General features: G+C 39.2%; 3 protein-coding genes across 3 annotated transcripts; 1 reads left to right on the top strand and 2 right to left on the bottom strand.

Moving 5' to 3' along the window:
* Positions 1–766: 766 nt before the first annotated feature.
* Positions 767–3,889, top strand: pnrc2 (proline-rich nuclear receptor coactivator 2). Its single transcript, XM_030159210.1, has 2 exons — positions 767–906; positions 1,133–3,889. Exon 2 carries the CDS (start codon positions 1,156–1,158, stop codon positions 1,621–1,623), a length of 468 nt encoding a protein of 155 aa, XP_030015070.1. The 5' UTR covers positions 767–906; positions 1,133–1,155; the 3' UTR covers positions 1,624–3,889.
* A 1,999-nt stretch (positions 3,890–5,888) lies between these two features.
* srsf10a (serine and arginine rich splicing factor 10a) lies at positions 5,889–13,434 on the bottom strand. Its single transcript, XM_030159209.1, has 6 exons — positions 13,256–13,434; positions 9,223–9,327; positions 8,266–8,369; positions 7,988–8,156; positions 6,653–6,703; positions 5,889–6,541 (listed from the first exon to the last, which is right to left on the bottom strand). Exons 1-6 carry the CDS (start codon positions 13,318–13,320, stop codon positions 6,265–6,267), a joined length of 771 nt encoding a protein of 256 aa, XP_030015069.1. The 5' UTR covers positions 13,321–13,434; the 3' UTR covers positions 5,889–6,264.
* A 313-nt stretch (positions 13,435–13,747) lies between these two features.
* Positions 13,748–14,655, bottom strand: fabp10a (fatty acid binding protein 10a, liver basic). The gene is made up of 4 exons (XM_030159212.1): positions 14,539–14,655; positions 14,233–14,405; positions 13,917–14,006; positions 13,748–13,798 (listed from the first exon to the last, which is right to left on the bottom strand). The coding sequence occupies exons 1-4, from the start codon at positions 14,603–14,605 to the stop codon at positions 13,748–13,750; spliced, it is 381 nt and encodes a 126-aa protein (XP_030015072.1). The 5' UTR covers positions 14,606–14,655.
* Positions 14,656–17,718: the final 3,063 nt, after the last annotated feature.

Genomic DNA, 17,718 nt, shown 5'->3' on the forward strand with positions numbered 1-17,718 from the left:
TCGGGATAGGCGGTGACTCTGCGGCCACTTTTTACACCATAAACGATACGAAGGCGACGGATTTGTAGAAAACATAGCTCGCTGTGCTTTCTGCATAATCCGCCGAGGGATATCTTAGGCTATTCTGTTTTTTTTTTTCTGACGAAGGGCTTCAACAACCGAGCCTAAGGAAGTCGGTAAGAGCAGTTTTGTTCGTCGTCGCCATATTGACTTAATCTTTCTTTGTTTTGGTTTGTTGCCAAAGTAGTGTGACCCACATAGGATAAGCTTTATCTACGTGACTACTTGTTCTGTCCGTCAATATTCATGTCCTGAAATCTTATGCGTCAAAAACATTGAATGTTCTAGCGGTAATTTCGACTACGCAGAGCCTTTTGGCAGGACAAAGCGACTGCAGCTAAATAAAGCCAAGCACAAAGAAGTGGGGATAACCACACGCACTTTGCTTATGTAACGTTTGTTGTGACAGTCGCCAGTACAATTTTATATAACAAAATCACAATCTCAACAGTTTTCCGAGCCAAAGCTTGGTCTTTTATTCAGTTTTTCTTCGTAATATGTAATGACGCACTATGGAAAAAAACACATCCTTTTGCTGGGTCTGAAGAAGCAGATGGGGTGTTTGTATCTGCTGTCTGTATGTGTTTATTACACATCTGAAGTGGTATTATGGGATTTTTACAGAGCTCTTCGACTTCTTGGAGCATCCGTGTGCCGAGGTGAATTGATGTTCAGCTCGGCTTCACGACAAAACACCGCTCATTGGCACATGAAAACCTCAGACCTTGCTGGACACAAAAGTGCAGCGAGAAGTAGACAGAAATCTACTTCGAGGACCTGGGGCCCGATTGGAGGTGAACGATTAAAGAGAGATATCTGCTTCAACAACTTTCTGACAACAAAGAGGTGAGCTGGGGCTGTTTTGCTGTGGGTGTGTGGGGGAGGGGCGGCGGTCTGGCTGGCTGCTGTTTTGCACGTAGCCGTCTGTCTGTGCTTGTTATTGGACGGCAGTGCATGTGTGCGAGTGCTGTGAATAGACTGCGTGTTAAGTTTCACTCAGCACTTAGCTCATTGCATTACAGCTTTATTAACGCATAATGTGTTTTAGTAATTTCATATTTTCATTGTGTAGGTGACACGTAGTACAAAGGCAGTATGGGAGGTGGAGAGAGGTATAACATTCCAGTTTCCCACCCTGAGCGCCCCTTGGCCAAGAAGAACCACCAGCTTGGCCGGGCTAAACCGAGAGGCCGTGACCAGAACGGATCAACAGCGGCAGCCTCCGCAGGAGGCCTTCACCATCATGGTCATCGCAGAAGCGACAAAGGTGCTGCCTACCACAGGTCTCCAGAGGCGCGGCAGGCCGCGTCTGCAGAGAAGACTGCCTCTGTCCGTTTTGCCACCACTTATGATGTGAACTGGGAAGGTGCAGTGTCTCACCTCAACTCACTTCTGACCATCCAAGGAAGTCCGAGCTACGCGGGGCCCAAGTTCAGCGAGCCACCCTCGCCCAGCGTTTTGCCTAAACCCCCCAGCCACTGGGTGTCCTTCCCAATGGGCTCCTGTGACAACCGGGAGATTATGGCCTTCCAGCTCAAGAGCCTTCTTAAGGTGCAGGCCTGAGAGGGTTTCCCCACACCTGATTGTTTAAAAAAAGCCAATGCATGGACTGGGACTCTTTGAAGGCAAGCACCCACCAGGAACACCTCGGTGCTGTAATAGTTTTAACGTCTTTTAGATTTGATCTTTGGAGGGTTAGGATGCATTTGCAGTTATAATTTGCTGCAAATGTCTATTCCATTCCCCCTTTTAACCAGTACTTCTAAATATTACAGCCTTGCAGCCTTGCTGGTAGGTGATGCCTTTAGTGGAGTCAGTTTCTGTGACTAATGACAAACTGGATATCCTTTGTACTTATGTGTTTTGTTTTGTTCTTTTTTATGATGGCTATCAGAGCAGATTGAGTGTCCTCCAATTTTCCAACAAGGATTAAAGTAAGAGTCAGGTAACTTCCCACTTTTCAGTCAAGTACAGCCCATTTCTGTAAACAGTTTTACAGATCTCCTTTTAGATGCATTTACATCATATCTTTGGAGTTACCTCTATAGCTTCAGGTGCTAAAAATCACATTTGTAGCATTTTTTGGCTAGGGCCCACTTCTTTTCTTTTGTGTCCCTTGTTTTGGAAGTTGACACTCAACTGCAATTCTGCAGGGAAAAAGCTCTTACTGGAGGTGATAAGCTGTATTTAGTGAGTATAGGTCAAAATGTAACCTCAAACTGAAGGGTGATAAGAGACCATGGCACACAGACCCTGGGCTTTCAACTCCTGTACTTTTTTATTGCGCTGTGCGCATATGCACTATAGGAGTTGAGTCTGCCTAAGGCCTGCAGCACTCTATCATAGCATTATTTTGTACAAGTTTTTTGTTGTGGCTGAAAGATGTATGAAATGCTGTGTGTAACCAAAGCAATGTTTTGCTTTTTTGCCCTCTATCTTATTTGTGGTTCTCTCCAGTGTAGCCACAATGACCCAGGTGGTGGAAAGGTTAACAGGTTGGAGTCCTGTGGGTCACTCTAGCGTTCATCTGCTCTAATCAGTACTGTTATTGCTCCTCAGTCTTTGTCTTAATGATACACTTTTGCAGCTTTAACAGCGGAAGCAGGTCACACTTGGATGCGAGACTGAGTTTCCTTCAAGTTGTGACTTGGTTGGCTGCATACATTTGTAATTAAGCTGAAGCGAAGCTGTGGAGTTTCTGAAGTGCTGTGGCTCACGGGACACAACATGAGGGGCTTGTGTTTGTGTTTACAAAATGGTCTCAATATGCGACCGTCTCATCATCAGCAAACACTCGCTGCCTCTTAACTTCTGCCTCGTTTTCCCTTGTGCACTGCAATCATTTTTTTCCCCCAAATAAGTTACAGAACAGAATGCTATGGAGATGATGGAGGCGGAACCAACTATCTCCCTATGAATTCTCTATTTTTGTGACTCAGTCCTCTGAAGCTCTTTTGCTTTCTCTTTGCAGAATTGGAGCTGTTTATGGCCAGCTTAAAGACGATATAAAACAAAGCACTTAGAGCTTGACAAAATGTGTTTAAGAGCCATGTAAATAATGAAATGTATAAAGTACTTGTAGCATATGTACATTTGCAGACCTAGTTTGAGGCCTGCTTGACAAAAGTATTTTTAGTAATAACACTGAATGTATAAGACGTGCTAAGGACATGTCTTGACTTCAATACTGAAGAATATTTTTGTTAAAAAAATACAGCTATAGCATTTGTCAGTACCCCTGCACTGTTATCTTTCCAGAGATCTTGCACATGTTTTTTATTGTTTTGTATTATGCACAGTGTAGGGTGAAAGATGCTATGTGCAAAAATAAGTAAATCTAAAGTAAATCTAAATATGAATTGGATCCCAGGAGACTTGTGTATGTATGGATTTAGGTTTTGAATGTGCTTACATCATGTAAGCGTGATGCTCTTGTTGTTGAGTTGACCTGTTTGTGCCTAAGTTAAAACCCATGCTGAAACTGTAAAATCTATTTTTCTGAAGTGGCAATGCCACAGATTGACCAAATGTCCTTATCTGAACCACCTTCAATTCTCAGCTGTTCTTCCGCCAGCTGACAATTGAATCTGGACCCATCCTTAAGTGATTTCTGTTTTTTGTTCATGCAATTATTGTTTTTCTTGTCCTGGTTGAATCATGCATGGCAGTCTCCTTATTCTAAATTTAACACTTGTAATGAATTGGCTGCTAATTTTGTCCCTATGATGCAATGTCACTGAATATGAAAAGATGTGCCCTGTGTAAGATTGGTATGAATTGGTGTTTAAAAAAAATGTGAAAGAAAACTGTGAATTGAAGATAAATTTTTTACAAAAAAATAAATAAATCCCCTCCCCTTCTCCCCTATTTTGTCTTTGCCTATCTTTCTTTTGCAAATATATTTTATCGGTATATTTTTTTCTATTGAGTTTAAACAGGATTATGTGGCGTGGAACTGGTAACTTCAGCTAATTGCACATCAAAAATTAAAACGGAATTAAATTTATTTACGGAGCAGTAATTAAGCTGACTTGTTCCACTTGCTTAAACAACTAAAATGTTAAAGGAAGCAGATGTAATAAAGCAGAAACTGCTCATTACTACAAAAACTATATTATGATAAAACACTTGTTTTCCTGTTGTAACTAGAGAAGTGAACTTCACATCAGGTATTCATGGATAGGACACTTAGTGAATACTGTGAAGTCAGTGGTTGCAGTTAAATAGTCCCAAAGATAACAAAGTGCCTTATCTCTGTTTCCTTCGCCTCAATGGAAAGTGTCGGGGGGGTAAAAGAAAGATTAGGTGAGTTCAAAAGGACTGGAGTCAATACAGAAGTGATGCAGTGACAATCTGCTTATGTTATGCAATTCTGCTAGTCAAACAGAAGCAAAATAAACTGAATAAGTCTGTTTTTATCAGCTGTAAAGTGGTCTGATGTTGCTGCAAGGAACTATCAGAGTTCCTACGCAGGTATGGAATTTGATTTTATACATTTCCAGGTCTAGAAAAGTATGGAAAATGGAAACAAATGTTTGGAAAAATATTCATGTTTCCAGGACTTCTGTTTTCTAAGGCAGGGGCGTCAAACTCATTTTAGTTCAGGGGCCACATTCAGCCTAATATGATCTAAAGTGGGCCGGACCAGTAAAATAACATAAATAATAGAATAAGAACTTTTGAGTGAAAAAAAGTAAATTCTGTTAGAATGAAAATGTTTAAATATACGAATTTTACTTGAACCTAACATGAACAAATATGAACCTGAAAATTCTTTAGTAAAATAAGTGCAGTGTTAACAATATTACACCTTAGTTTAACATTTATACATGTGCATCATAGCTTACAGATCACAGTGGATCTACAAATACACAAAATATTAAATAACAGGCAAAATATTAAAACTCCACATACTTCTCTTAAGACATTTCAAATATTCATATTTTTAGTAAAAGTCTAGTCTGTAAATGTCAACATTCTTGTGTAATTTTACTTTTTTTACACTAAAACAAAGAGACAAATGTACAGTTTTCATTATTTTTAGGTTTTTATGATAGTATTTTCCTGGTCTGATCCACTTTAGATGGAAATGACCTAAAATGATTTTTAACATCCTTTATTATTAATATCTTCACTAATTTTTGCATTTCACAAATTCATCCCAGGGGCCGGATTTGGCCCCCGGGCCGCATGTTTGACACCTGTGTTCTAAGGGATAAAATTATCAATAAAAAAAAAAAATGGATCAATCTGTTTTTTTAGGGCACTTGCCAGTGCAGTTGTTTGCGTGAGAGCACATACAGTCGGCTACACGCCTCAGAAAACATTTGGGCAGATTGACAAGTTGAATGCCCAGCCTTCTGCTCTTATCCTCCTTCAAACCCATTTTAAGGCCCGCCCAGGTGTCATCAAGTTTCACTGCTGCTTTGACGGACAGGTGATGTGCACATACCGTTAGTGAGTGAGCTATTCAACATGCCTGTATGATCATTGGCAGAACTCATAATGGGTAGATGTTAATTCTCTGACAACTGGCTCACAAATCCCAAATATACAGACTGGTTGGAAGTTTTTTACCAAGACATCTGGAAATTAGGGTCTGGAAAAAGTATGGAATTTTGAACTTTCAAATGCGTAGGAACCGTGAACTATGCAATATCATTATCAGCTTCTTTGGTAAAGGATGTTCCAGTATAACACACTTTAGGATGGACCAATGAAAGAAATGAATCTTGAACATGTAGAGAATTTGCCCAGTTTTTAGCATGGCTGCAACTTTACACATCACTTCAAAAATTTAGGCTCATTTCTAAGCAAAAACAACTACATGAATGGAACCAGGGAGTTGTTTATTCTGTTTTATACAAACAACACACTCAACCATACTGAGGAAAGGATATTAAGAACTAAGTATGAATATTAATATTCCTAACTCATAATACAAAAATATAATTTGCACCACCAAAATACTACATTCCAAAAAACACACCAGGTACTGACTGCTTCCATGAAACCTTGAAACGACATGAAACAAACAAAAACCCTTGTTTCCTGTTTGAAAAACACACCACCCGCTTTCATTTGGCAACAGTTTCCTCCATAATACAATGATAAATGCAAACACAGAATAACACACCAGTTATAATCAGTAACTGAGTTAAAAGATCCAATTAGAGGCTGATAAAATGAGGTTCAAAAGGACAGTCAGTGGCCTCCAGACTTGCGTCCAGCCCAGGACCTGGAGCGGGAGCGTGACCGGGACATGGATCTGGAGTATGAGCGTGAAGGAGATCGCCCAACAGACTGTTTCTGGGAGCCAGACGTTGTGTGGAACTCTTTGGCTGGGCTTCGAGAACCGGATGGGCTCCTTCTGCCTTTGGGTCTAGATCTGGAGGCTGAAGGGGAGTGGGATGCAGAGCGGCTACGGGAGGCTGGTTCACGGTGTCCCCTCTGATGATCATGGGGGGGACCTCTGTGCCGGCTGGAGAGAGGAAAGTCATTAATGCTGCTTAATGATAAGAGACAGTACAAGGTACAGTGAGACGCTTCAATAGCACATGACTTATTAGTGTTAAAGTACAACTTAGCTCACCTTTCATTCTCGTGACTTCTGCTCTGTCTGTGCCGGTTATAGGATCTGGAGCTGTGGAGAAAACAAAGAGCATAAACCGGTTTTTCAGGGTGCAACTCATTTACTGTTCGAGCCTGTTTGTGCACAATACACAAAACAATACAGACAAGCTAAAGGTTTTGTCTTGCAAACTGCAAGAAAACTCCCAGGTGAAACATCTGAATGTGCTGTACTTTCAGGGTGCTTGTGCTTTATCCAAATAAAAATTCCAAACTTTTCCCAGACTTTTTCAAAACTATTTTTCCCCCAAGACCTTGACTTTATGTACTTCTATACATGCATGCCTACTTTTCTGGTTAAGATTGGACCTGTTGTGTGTAGTTGAAAAGTTCATTTTAATAAATGTATGAATGAATGAAAACATATTTCACAGTAAATTATGTTTTACTGACAGAAATGTTTTCAAAACATATGAAATTCACAAAAGTGCATGAATATCATACAAACAAGTTTCACTTGAATCACTCCAGTACCGGCTGGTTAGTGAAATCATATCAAGTTTTTTATGTTTAACACTTAAATGCAAGTGTTGTAAGTTAGACTTCCTGCGCAAAAGAGGTCCTGTCGTAATATTTGACCATGCAGGCACACACTGTGTTTATGGAAGTAAATATGTTTTTCCTGCCACTCCTCCTGGGATGCAGAATTGTGATGTTTGTTGCATTTCAATAACGTAAAGGTTGGATAAATGCGACCTGACCATTCGGACCTTCGAAAAATATCAGATACGGATCGGATTTAGGACCACATACGAAAGTGGCCTGGGTCAGATTTGAAAAAATCTGATTTGTGCTGCTCAAACTGTCTTTAACAGATCGGATACAGGTCACATATGGGCAAAAAAAAAAAAAAAATTGGATATGGGCCACATTGGCCTGCAGTCTGAATGTAGCCAAACTAACTAAAATGCTTTCTTCATGTACTTCTTATCTCACAAGATTATGTGCCTTTGAGCATACTCTAAAATTTGACTATGACAGAAACTTTTTTCCAGACTTTATAGACTTTCACACAAAATTCCAGTCTTTTCAAGATCTAGAAAACAACGTTTCAAAATTCCATACTTTAGACTTTCAAGACGTGTGTAAACACCCTGACATGTCCAAAGAATGGTCCTAAAATCCACACAGTACCAGCCTATCTCACGTGTTTAAATCTATACAATAGATTTGATATCCTTAGTACAGGCACAATATGCTGTTTACATAGCATTGATCAAATTCCTAACTCTGTCATTTTCAGAATCATAATAGAAGGTTTATGTAAATGTAATGTCACAGAGTAAGAATAACTCACTCTCTGGGACTCTCAGACCTTCTGGGACGGCGATCATAAGATGTACTGCGAGACCTGTGGCGATCATAGCTCTGACTGCGAGAGCGTCTTCTCCGGCTATCTCGATCATCGTCATAGCGAGATGAACTGCGAGGAGAATGGTGCTCCTTGGCCTTCATCTGATTGGGAGCTTGATGGACAAGGTAAAATCAGCACATTAAACACACACGGAACATTTGTTCCTACATTATAAAACTTTACAGATGTGATGTGTATGAAAATGTTCAAACGGTCCATACTCTTGCGGTCTCCCTGGGCAAACTGGATCTCGATCTGTCGGCCACAAACCCATTTATGGTCCAGGTTGTGAAGAGCGTCCTCTGCATCCCGGACATCTTCAAATGTGCTGTACTGTTAAGGCCTTTTATTTACAGATTGTGTAGGGAAAAAAAGGTTGCCACAAAATCCACAATTCTAAAAAAACAAAAAAACTTCAACGCAAGTTGCAACACACCTACTGGACTTTGATCAGTGCAAAATGAAATCAATAATAGCAGGTAACGAAGAGAGTAAATTACAATAATGTTAAGTTTTTAAATTATGTCCTCTCTCACAACTTCCACATTTAACCAACATTAAAACAGAATCAAAAGGTCATTTTGTGATTTCAGATTGCGAAGGCAAGACAGATATTGATGGTGATCAGATTCAGTAGGATACAAAAAGTCTGGTTTGTTACCTTTAACATGCTTGACCTTTGACCTTCAGCTTGAGCTTTAATGTCTTGGCAGAAGAACTTGAGGTTTCCTGCTTGGCTTTGCCCAATAAACACTTTGCTTTTCCTCCCTTTGGTAGACAACTTGAAGCCTGGGTGCTCCCTTTCTCCTCTTTGTATCTTCATGCTTTTGCTCTTTCTTTATTTTCCCAAATTCCACTAATGCTTGCCGCCTGGGTGTCTTTGGCTCGAAACTACTCTACAATCGCCTTTCAACTCTCTTTGGGGTGGGTTCTCCAGAACTGTATCTTTAATATTCTAAGGCAACAACAAAGGAAATATTGGTTAGGAATAGATTTAAATGTGAATACAACATACTATACTATATCAAAACATTTTAAAAAGGTAAAAAACATTTTGCATATGTGCTGAGTTGGATTGTTCAGATGTTAGATGTCAATGAACCCAATGCAACAAAAATGTCAGTGATAACCCAGTTTAAACACCATTTCCAAATCATGATTAAAGGAAGAAAGGATATTGAATGTAAGCAAATCCTCTTGGTCGCCGTGTATAGAAGTCAAGTGGAATGTAGACATCTACAATAGGCCCATAACGACCAAACTCACGACGTAAATCCTCTGGCCTAAAGTGTCATGAAATAAGCACATTTACTCTGCTGGCTACTATGGATTTAGCTGGAGCTCAGTGTGCTGAGTACAATATACACAAGAGTCAGGACCAGTGAAATACAGACAGTACATGCATAGGCCAGGCTGACCGTCTACTTTAAAGGACATGTCTTATGACATCATATTAGGTTACACAAGTCAAACCCCATCCAGTGAGCCAGTCAACTTCATAGACCTGCAGCTGCCACAAGAATAAACAATGCCATGCTTTATATATTTACATTACGTAACAGGTGTCATTTACTGGACCATGGGGAGAATTCAATAACATTGTATTATGGCTTGAAAATGAAGGCTAAGAAAGCAAGAAAATAAGGTATCAAAGTTCCTCACAGTTGGTTATTTTTGTCTGGTGGCTTACTGCTTATCCTGTATCCAGGTAAATGTTTTGGGCATTGTATAAATGTACATTTTGGTATAACCTAGACAATAATAGACAGTGTAAGTGTATAGCCAAAATACCTGAAGGATAAAATTATCTTTCATGTGTGCAGTATTCCCAGTGGTGGAATGTAACAAAGTATTTGTACTTTGTTACTATACTTAAGTTAATCTTTACATACCTATACTTAAGTAAAAATAATAATGCATATTTTTGATTTTACTTCATTACATTTTGCAGCACTGATCTGTACTTTCTACTCCAATACATTTCTACAATTTATGCCATTACTCATTACTTTTTATGAACACAATTTCCTCAAAATCTTGCATGAAAAAATAGTTAACCTGCTGATTGTGTTGTGGCGGGCACATACTAAAAGTCGTGGGTTTTCTCTTACCTTTACTGGAGATTTATCATGTTAACTTATCACCAAATGTTTTTGTTCTGTTGTACGCCAAATATACCTTTCGGCTATCGATATACAGTCCTAATATGACTGTTGTTACTGGGTTCTCAGTGCGACCACTTCCTGTGTGATTTAGGGGCCGTTTACACGGCGTAGGATTCAGTCGACTCCGGGAAGATTTCATCACGGATTAGCCTTCTGTTAACATGGAAACGGTGCCTAGAGTGCCTGAATCCGGAAACTTTTGATACCAGGGTCCAGGGTGGAATGTTATCGATACGCTCCGCATTTCAGCTCCGTGTTAACGCGAATCGGAGCGTTCCGGGGTAAAATATGACGTCACTGCATGTGAGCGCAGCCAAGAACCGCCAGTTAACCCACTCCAGGCCAGTTGGTGGCGGTAATGTGCCTCCAAGCTGGTTTGCCAGCCTCTATGACACAATAAAGCTGCAGAAAAAGAAGGAACAACCACAACAACAATGGCTGGTTTCAGAACAACATACGTGCTGCTAACTGTGCTCAGCTCGTCTGTCCAGACAAAGAAGTCCTGTGTCTTTGTACGACCACTTGCCATTGTTGTTTGTAAATAGTGTTGTCCGCCTCGTCTTCTTCTTCTCCTTCTCCTCATTTAAAGGCTGTCTAAACCGGAAATTGTTTGTGCGCAGGCGCGTGTTTTACCGTCACTGTTTCACTACAGCTCTACATCGCCAGCTACTGGTCTGGCATGGCCACTACAGCGTATTCAGCCGTTCTCGCGGACTCATGTTAACGCAGATTGTTATCATAGTGGCTTCGTCTTAACGCGGAATGATTTTATAACGCAAAGGAGAAATCTTTGCGGAGTGTTGCCGTGTAAACGTACCCTTAGTTAATGGCCACGTCTGGCAGAGGGAAGCACGATACGGCCTATGCCTATGATTGATTTACCGGGTGCCAGTGTTCATCTTTTACACGAAGATCCCTGTCATCATAGAGTTTGAAGAAAAAGCACAGAGGCAATGTTAAAAATGAATATATTTTGTAAAAAAAAAAAAAAAAAAAAAAAAAATCAAACATAAAAAATAAAGGCTTCATATGTCAATATACATTTACAGCCTTTTGTTACTGTCATTTACATGAATGTATAATTTAGAATTTGATGTGATAGTAATGCATGATATACAATGCATATTACAGCACTTAACATGGTTAATACTTGATATATTTGATTAAAATTTTTTGCATAAAAATAAAGACTTCATATGCCAGTTAACATGAGCAACATTTTGTTACTGTCATATAACATATGACATAATGTATATTATAACACTTTACATGGTTAACTAAATATATTTTGATGAAAAGTTTAACATAAAAAACAAAGAATTCATATGCCAATATACATCTACAACATTTTGTCACTGTCATTTACATGGATGCAAAATTTGGAATTCAACAACAGCAACAGCCTATTTTAAAATCCACCTACAACCAACACACAGTGAAAAGTTCAACTCATTCAAGTGGTAAATAGCAATTTACAGTTATCAAACGGTATTTTGACCTGAGTGGCTCCCTAGTTTTTTTTGTTGCTTAAATTAATTTATTACAAATATACGTGACATGATGTATGTAATATAAATACACGTTAAACAAAGGCAGCAAAGAACCTATCTTTTGAGGAAATTGAACTCTTTTAATGTAAACAAAATGATCCTCAATGACTTTTATGGTTCTTTACTTGAAAGCCTTCTTACTTTTTATTTCATTTGCTGGTTTCATAGCCTGTCTTTGAAGGACAAAAACAAACTGCAGAGCATTGTTAAAACCTGCTCTAAAATCAGAGGCGTCAAATAGAGATTTCTGGGAGGAGCAGGCGCTGAAGAAAGCGAAAAGCATCCTGGGTCAGCCCCACCACCTCCTCTGACTCCTGAGTTTGTCATGATGCCTTCAGGGTGTCGTTTTTACATGCTGGTATGGAAAATTAATTGCTTTTCCAACTCTTTTGTGCCCTCTGCTATTAAACTGCTAAATTCTGTGGTGTATTCTTAAGTTAGTTATTTGTATCGTAACACATTGTTTTGAATTGTTGGTTGGGTCAACTTAATGAGTTCTACTTGTGAACTGTAATGGACTGACTGCTCTGCTCTGAGAACTGCTGCAAATGAAGTGCCCTCTGGGATCAATGAAAATTTCTGAATCTGATATCAAATGTTAATTATTTATATGACTTTATTTAAAATCCATGACTTTTAGTATGTGCCACTGTGGTGTTGTTTACCACTGCCAACCAGTCAGGTGGCTCTATGAGATTATTAGACTCATCCACAGAATTATAAGTTAGGGTACGCACAGTATAGCAGACAGCACACACAATAAGTCTACCAACTTTTCCCAATACACATATACTGTATAATTACTTAACATTCTTGCGAGCAGTGACATGAGCAGAGGCATAAGTAAGTATATCTACATTCTTCATCAAAATGGCACTGCCCAGACACTGAGACAACCCTCTGCATGTGTACTTTTACTTTAAGAAATACTTTAAAGTATATTTAAAAGTTAGTACTTCGTACTTTTACTTAAGGAAGACTGTTGATGTAGTACTTTTACTTGAGTATATTTTGCAGGATATTTGTACTTTTACTTAAGTACGTAGCTTCAGTACTTCCTCCACCACTAGGTATGCCAATACACACATTTGGAATTTCATTAGTCCTGTTAGTGTACGACACTAGATGATTTAATTGTTACATTAGTCTGCATGTAACACTACATAATGAATTTAGCTCATGGTCAGAACATTAAGACAAATACCGTGACACAAACATTTTGAGTGATCATTATTTTTAGCCCAAAGAATGCACTCTCTCAGCTTATCTTTTGCTGGATATTGACGTTAGTAAGTCTAAATCTAAATTACAGCTATTAACAGGAACTGTATTGGCAGGAGACGGCATTATCACCCTCCCTGGTATCACACATGCCTTCACGTATCTTACCCATCTTAGTGGTGACGGTATGCAGTATGTGCTAAACCCATTAGCATTGTGCTAGCTTGAGCATGCTTGAATACAGGGCAAACACCAGCGTTAAAATAGCAACATACCTGGACTCGTCGGCGATATTTCTCACGAAGAGAGAGCTATTAGGAGGCCTCATGTACCTCGCCATTTCTGCTACCTCTTTTTGCGTTGTAATAACGTGAATATTTTTTGTTATAATTTGTTCAGCATTAACCGCAGACGACGATGGGTACGTGGTCTACGTCGGGCACGCTAAAGTCACACTGCGCATGCTCGTGCATGCTCGAACAACGCATGCGCCCTTCTATGTATATCGACAATGGTGGAGCTGAAATAACTACAAACCACAGTCATTGTGTACAAACTATGGACAGACATTTGCATGTAGGAGAATCTGACTGTGTTACCGTTGTTGTTTTATACAGTTACCTAGATGTCTATGCATAATTACATATAATGGGGCAGGGCTGAAGAAGACAAGAACATGTACACAAATAAACAACATGCAAATCACTTGTTTTTTTTTCTTTCTTTTTTTACGCACTTTTATTTAAATAGAATAGGATTTTTTTGGTTTACATCTTTTTGCTCCTCCTGATGAGAGTGGCTGACCCCATAGTCAAAGTCTGGAAAAGAATAAAGAGTACATGTAATGAAGTTATTTATATCTCTATTTGTATTTGTGTAAGTGAATTTTGATTTTGATTTTACATGTTACAGGGTGTATTCAGGTGAAATAACTACCTCAATCATCTCTCCTCCTTTGAGCTCTTGGATGTGGCAGAATTTTCCAGTTTTGACAACCATCTTGCCACCCTCCATATTGACAATGCACTGTGGGTGAAAGAAAGAGAGAACACCAAAATCAACCACACATCTGCACATTCCAAATATTAAACTTTGGACTCACCACCAAGACACTGTGCGGCAAATTATTTCCACTTTAAATCTTAATATTTTATGACCAAAAGGCAGCATACAAATCTGCATGGACTATGTGGCAGTATTTTTTTCAGCCGTGTTTTGAGAAGTTAGCAGAGGTTAAATAACAATGAAGTACCTTGAGCTTCTTGCCGTCCATGGTGGTGATATCAGCCTCCTTCCCGATGGTAAAGGAGTTGGTGACAGACTTTCCAGGGGTCTTGGAGGTGATGACAAAGTCGTTGCCACTCTGCTTGATTTCAGTAATTGGCTTGATGTCCTTGGCGATCTTAATGATATCTTCTGGGAGTTCTGTTGAGCAAACGTGTTGTTGTCAGTTCTGTACGGTCTTTGCAGTTAGAATAACATGATATAAAAATAACCACTCATCTACAAGAAATAACATTACATCTTTGCATCATGTAATAAGATAAAGATTCCTCACCCATGGCCCTGAGGAACTCCTCATAGTTCTCCTGGGCGTAGACCTGCCATGTTCCACTGAAGTCCATGATTTCGGGGTTTTCCTTCACCAAGGTGAACCGGAGGCTGAGACAGTTGTGTGAAGCTCAACACAATGTGGAGAACATCCCATCTGCTTCAGCTTTTTATATACAAAAGTGTCTGAAAACTGTGTGTAATCAGTAACAGCCCTCTGGAGTAATCCTCACTGTTTGAACAACCTGGAGTTCACTTACTCCTCACCTTCCTCCAAAAATGAATAAGTGTAAGGTGAGTGTATCACTTACAATCCTATGCACCAACTTTCGTTGTATTTTTTTTAAACTTAGTTTTGTAGTTTGTTCTGGTTAAATTTCAGTTTCAGCTGCATGAGTAATTTTTCTTATAATGAATTAACTATATTTCCTCCATTTTATAATTTATGTATTTTACTTGAGCACAGAATATAAAACAAAATTTCGTTGCACTGTACAATGCTATTTTGCAATGACAACAAAGCTAATTCTATTCTATGAAGTCAAATGCAGTGGTGCAAAAACCAATGCTATCTTTAAAAATCCCATATTGTGTAAATCCATTTTATTGTTGTTCATCCTGAGTCAAAGTGGTAGTAACATGCTGTTGCACTTTGTTTTACATTAAGGTTTATTATTCATTGTAATTTTTTAGTTTTAATAGAGCATCGGTTTTACTTTATTTCAACCAGGTTTATTGTTGCTAGTTTTAGTTCACTACAATAACCCTCCAGAAAGGGGACTCCTGCAAAAACAAGATGCACCACTTTCCTGCACAACCCATGCTTTAAATCATGGAGATTTCATTTTAAGCCACTTTTAGGTGTGTTTTAACAGGACTATATTTATCTGCAACTTTTCCACATTGTTCTGTTGACCTCTCTGATGTGAGGCCCAGCAGTAGGGTTAATGACACTGCGGACTGTTTGCTCTTTTGAAGTGCAGAAGACATAATCTGCCCTTACAAACTTTGCACCAAGAAAACCATGCACACCGTTCTTTATCATAACCTGGATGGATATGCAATGTTGTACTAAATTAGGAGAGCTCAAGCCCTTCTTAAAAGAGTTCATCAGTGAAGCGAGCTTGGAGAATGCTTTATTCACAACACACAGAAACATTCAATCTGCCTGCTAAGCACATATTTCATGACATGACAGCTGCTAATGAACATTCATATTAATTATATATTGGTGTGTTTGAGTAATAGAACATGTCAGTTTTGCATCTGTCACTGCGATTTTTTCTGGCATATACAGGGTGTCTACAAAGTCTCTTTATAATTTAAAAAAAAAAGTATAATAAAAGCAATTGATGAGATATGTTAATCAGATTTGTTCTATGTTCTCAGTGGTTATCAAAGCTTTTAATCACATTGTGGATCATTTAAATCAAATCACTGGTCCATTTTTCTCCGACAAGAGACCGGATTCAACTGGATGACCTTCAACCAACCATCATTTACCAGGTAGATGGTGCACCACCACATTGGGGACTGCATGTTGGCGGCTTCCTAAATCAAACATTTCCAGACCTGTGGATCCATTTCAGAAGGATCAGGCGGCGTGTTAGCAAAGTTGAAAAAGCAATGAGTTTCCAACCCCTGACAGATAATCCTGACCCCTCAACAGTGACCCCAAAAAGTAGAAAAAGCAGATTTAAGGTTATATTGACACCAAGTACATTAGGATGTACTCCACAAATACCTTCCCAGTATTGCTGTAGCTATTGCTGTATCTGGATCCGGTCTGTTGTCAGTTCCCAGAGTCAGAACCAGACACGGAGAAGCTGCGCTCAGCTTCTTATGCTCCACATGTCTGGAACAAACTCCCAGAAAACCTCAAATCAGCTGAAACACTCAGTTTATTTAAATCCAGGTTCAAGACCCACCTGTTCTCAGCTGCATTTAAATAGAGTTTTTATTCATCAGTTCAGATCTGCACTGTTCCTTTTAAGCTAAAAGTTTTTATCTGTTTTATCTGCTTGTCTGTTTTATCTGTTTATCTGATTTTTTTGTTTGTTTTTCTCATGCCTATACTTTTTATTGCTTCTGCTGTAATGCTTTTAATGTTTTATGTAAAGCACTTTGAATTGTCTTGTACATGAAATGTGCGATAGAAATAAACCTACCTTGCCTTGCCTAGCTATGCTGCATTCCAGAGTCCTGTGAGGTAGAATATATCTCACTTGGAGTTAACAACATCCCACCTCAAAGTATTCCAGGTGATTCATGTTGAACATAAACAAAAAACATGGAGATCACAAATCTAAGTTCCTATTTGCTTTGTTACTGAAGAAGCATTTTGACTGTCGACAGTCCAGTGTTCTCATATACACAAATGAGATGGAAGAGGCGAAATGACAGATAAGTTAATCATACATTATAAAATTTCTTTTCACTGCAAACTTGCACACTGTGTGCCGCCATTGTTGTGCTGATGTCACATTGTAGTTTGCGGTGAGGTCACGATACTTCAATCTGGTCCGACTTTGCAGCTAGTACTTCCGGGATTCCTATGCATTTGACCGAGTTAGATGTTGTAAATTTCACATCTCCCAGGACTCCGGAATGCAGCATCAGGTACAGAGCCAAAACATGTGTGACCTTTGACCTTTTGACTGAATATGTGTCACCACAATTGGATGACCTTCAACCAACCATCATTTTCCAGGTAGATGGTGCACCACCACACTGGGGACTGCATGTTGGTGGGTTCCTAAATCAAACATTTCCAGACCGGTGGATTGGAAAGGATGGTCCAATTCCCTGAACACATTGTTCATCACATATCACTGCCCTGGATTTCTGTCTATGGGGTGATGTTAAAGCTATTGTGTATCCAACAAAGATACAGGACATCAGCGACCTGAAGTAAAAGATCACTGATGTCATTGAAACAAATGATGAGTCTATGATACAGCCAACGTGGAAACAAATGGATGTGCTTCATGTAACAAATGGTGTCCATATACAGGGTGGGGAAGCAAAATTTACAATATTTTGAGGCAGGGATTGAAAGACAGTGTATGACCAATTAGTTTACTGAAAGTCATGAGAATTTATTTGCCACAAGAAAATGTACATAATAGAAAATGTTTTTATTCTATGTGTCCTCCTTCTTTCTCAATAACTGCCTTCACACGCTTCC

This window comes from Sphaeramia orbicularis, chromosome 16, assembly GCF_902148855.1.
Source record: "Sphaeramia orbicularis chromosome 16, fSphaOr1.1, whole genome shotgun sequence".
NCBI lineage: Eukaryota > Metazoa > Chordata > Actinopteri > Kurtiformes > Apogonidae > Sphaeramia > Sphaeramia orbicularis.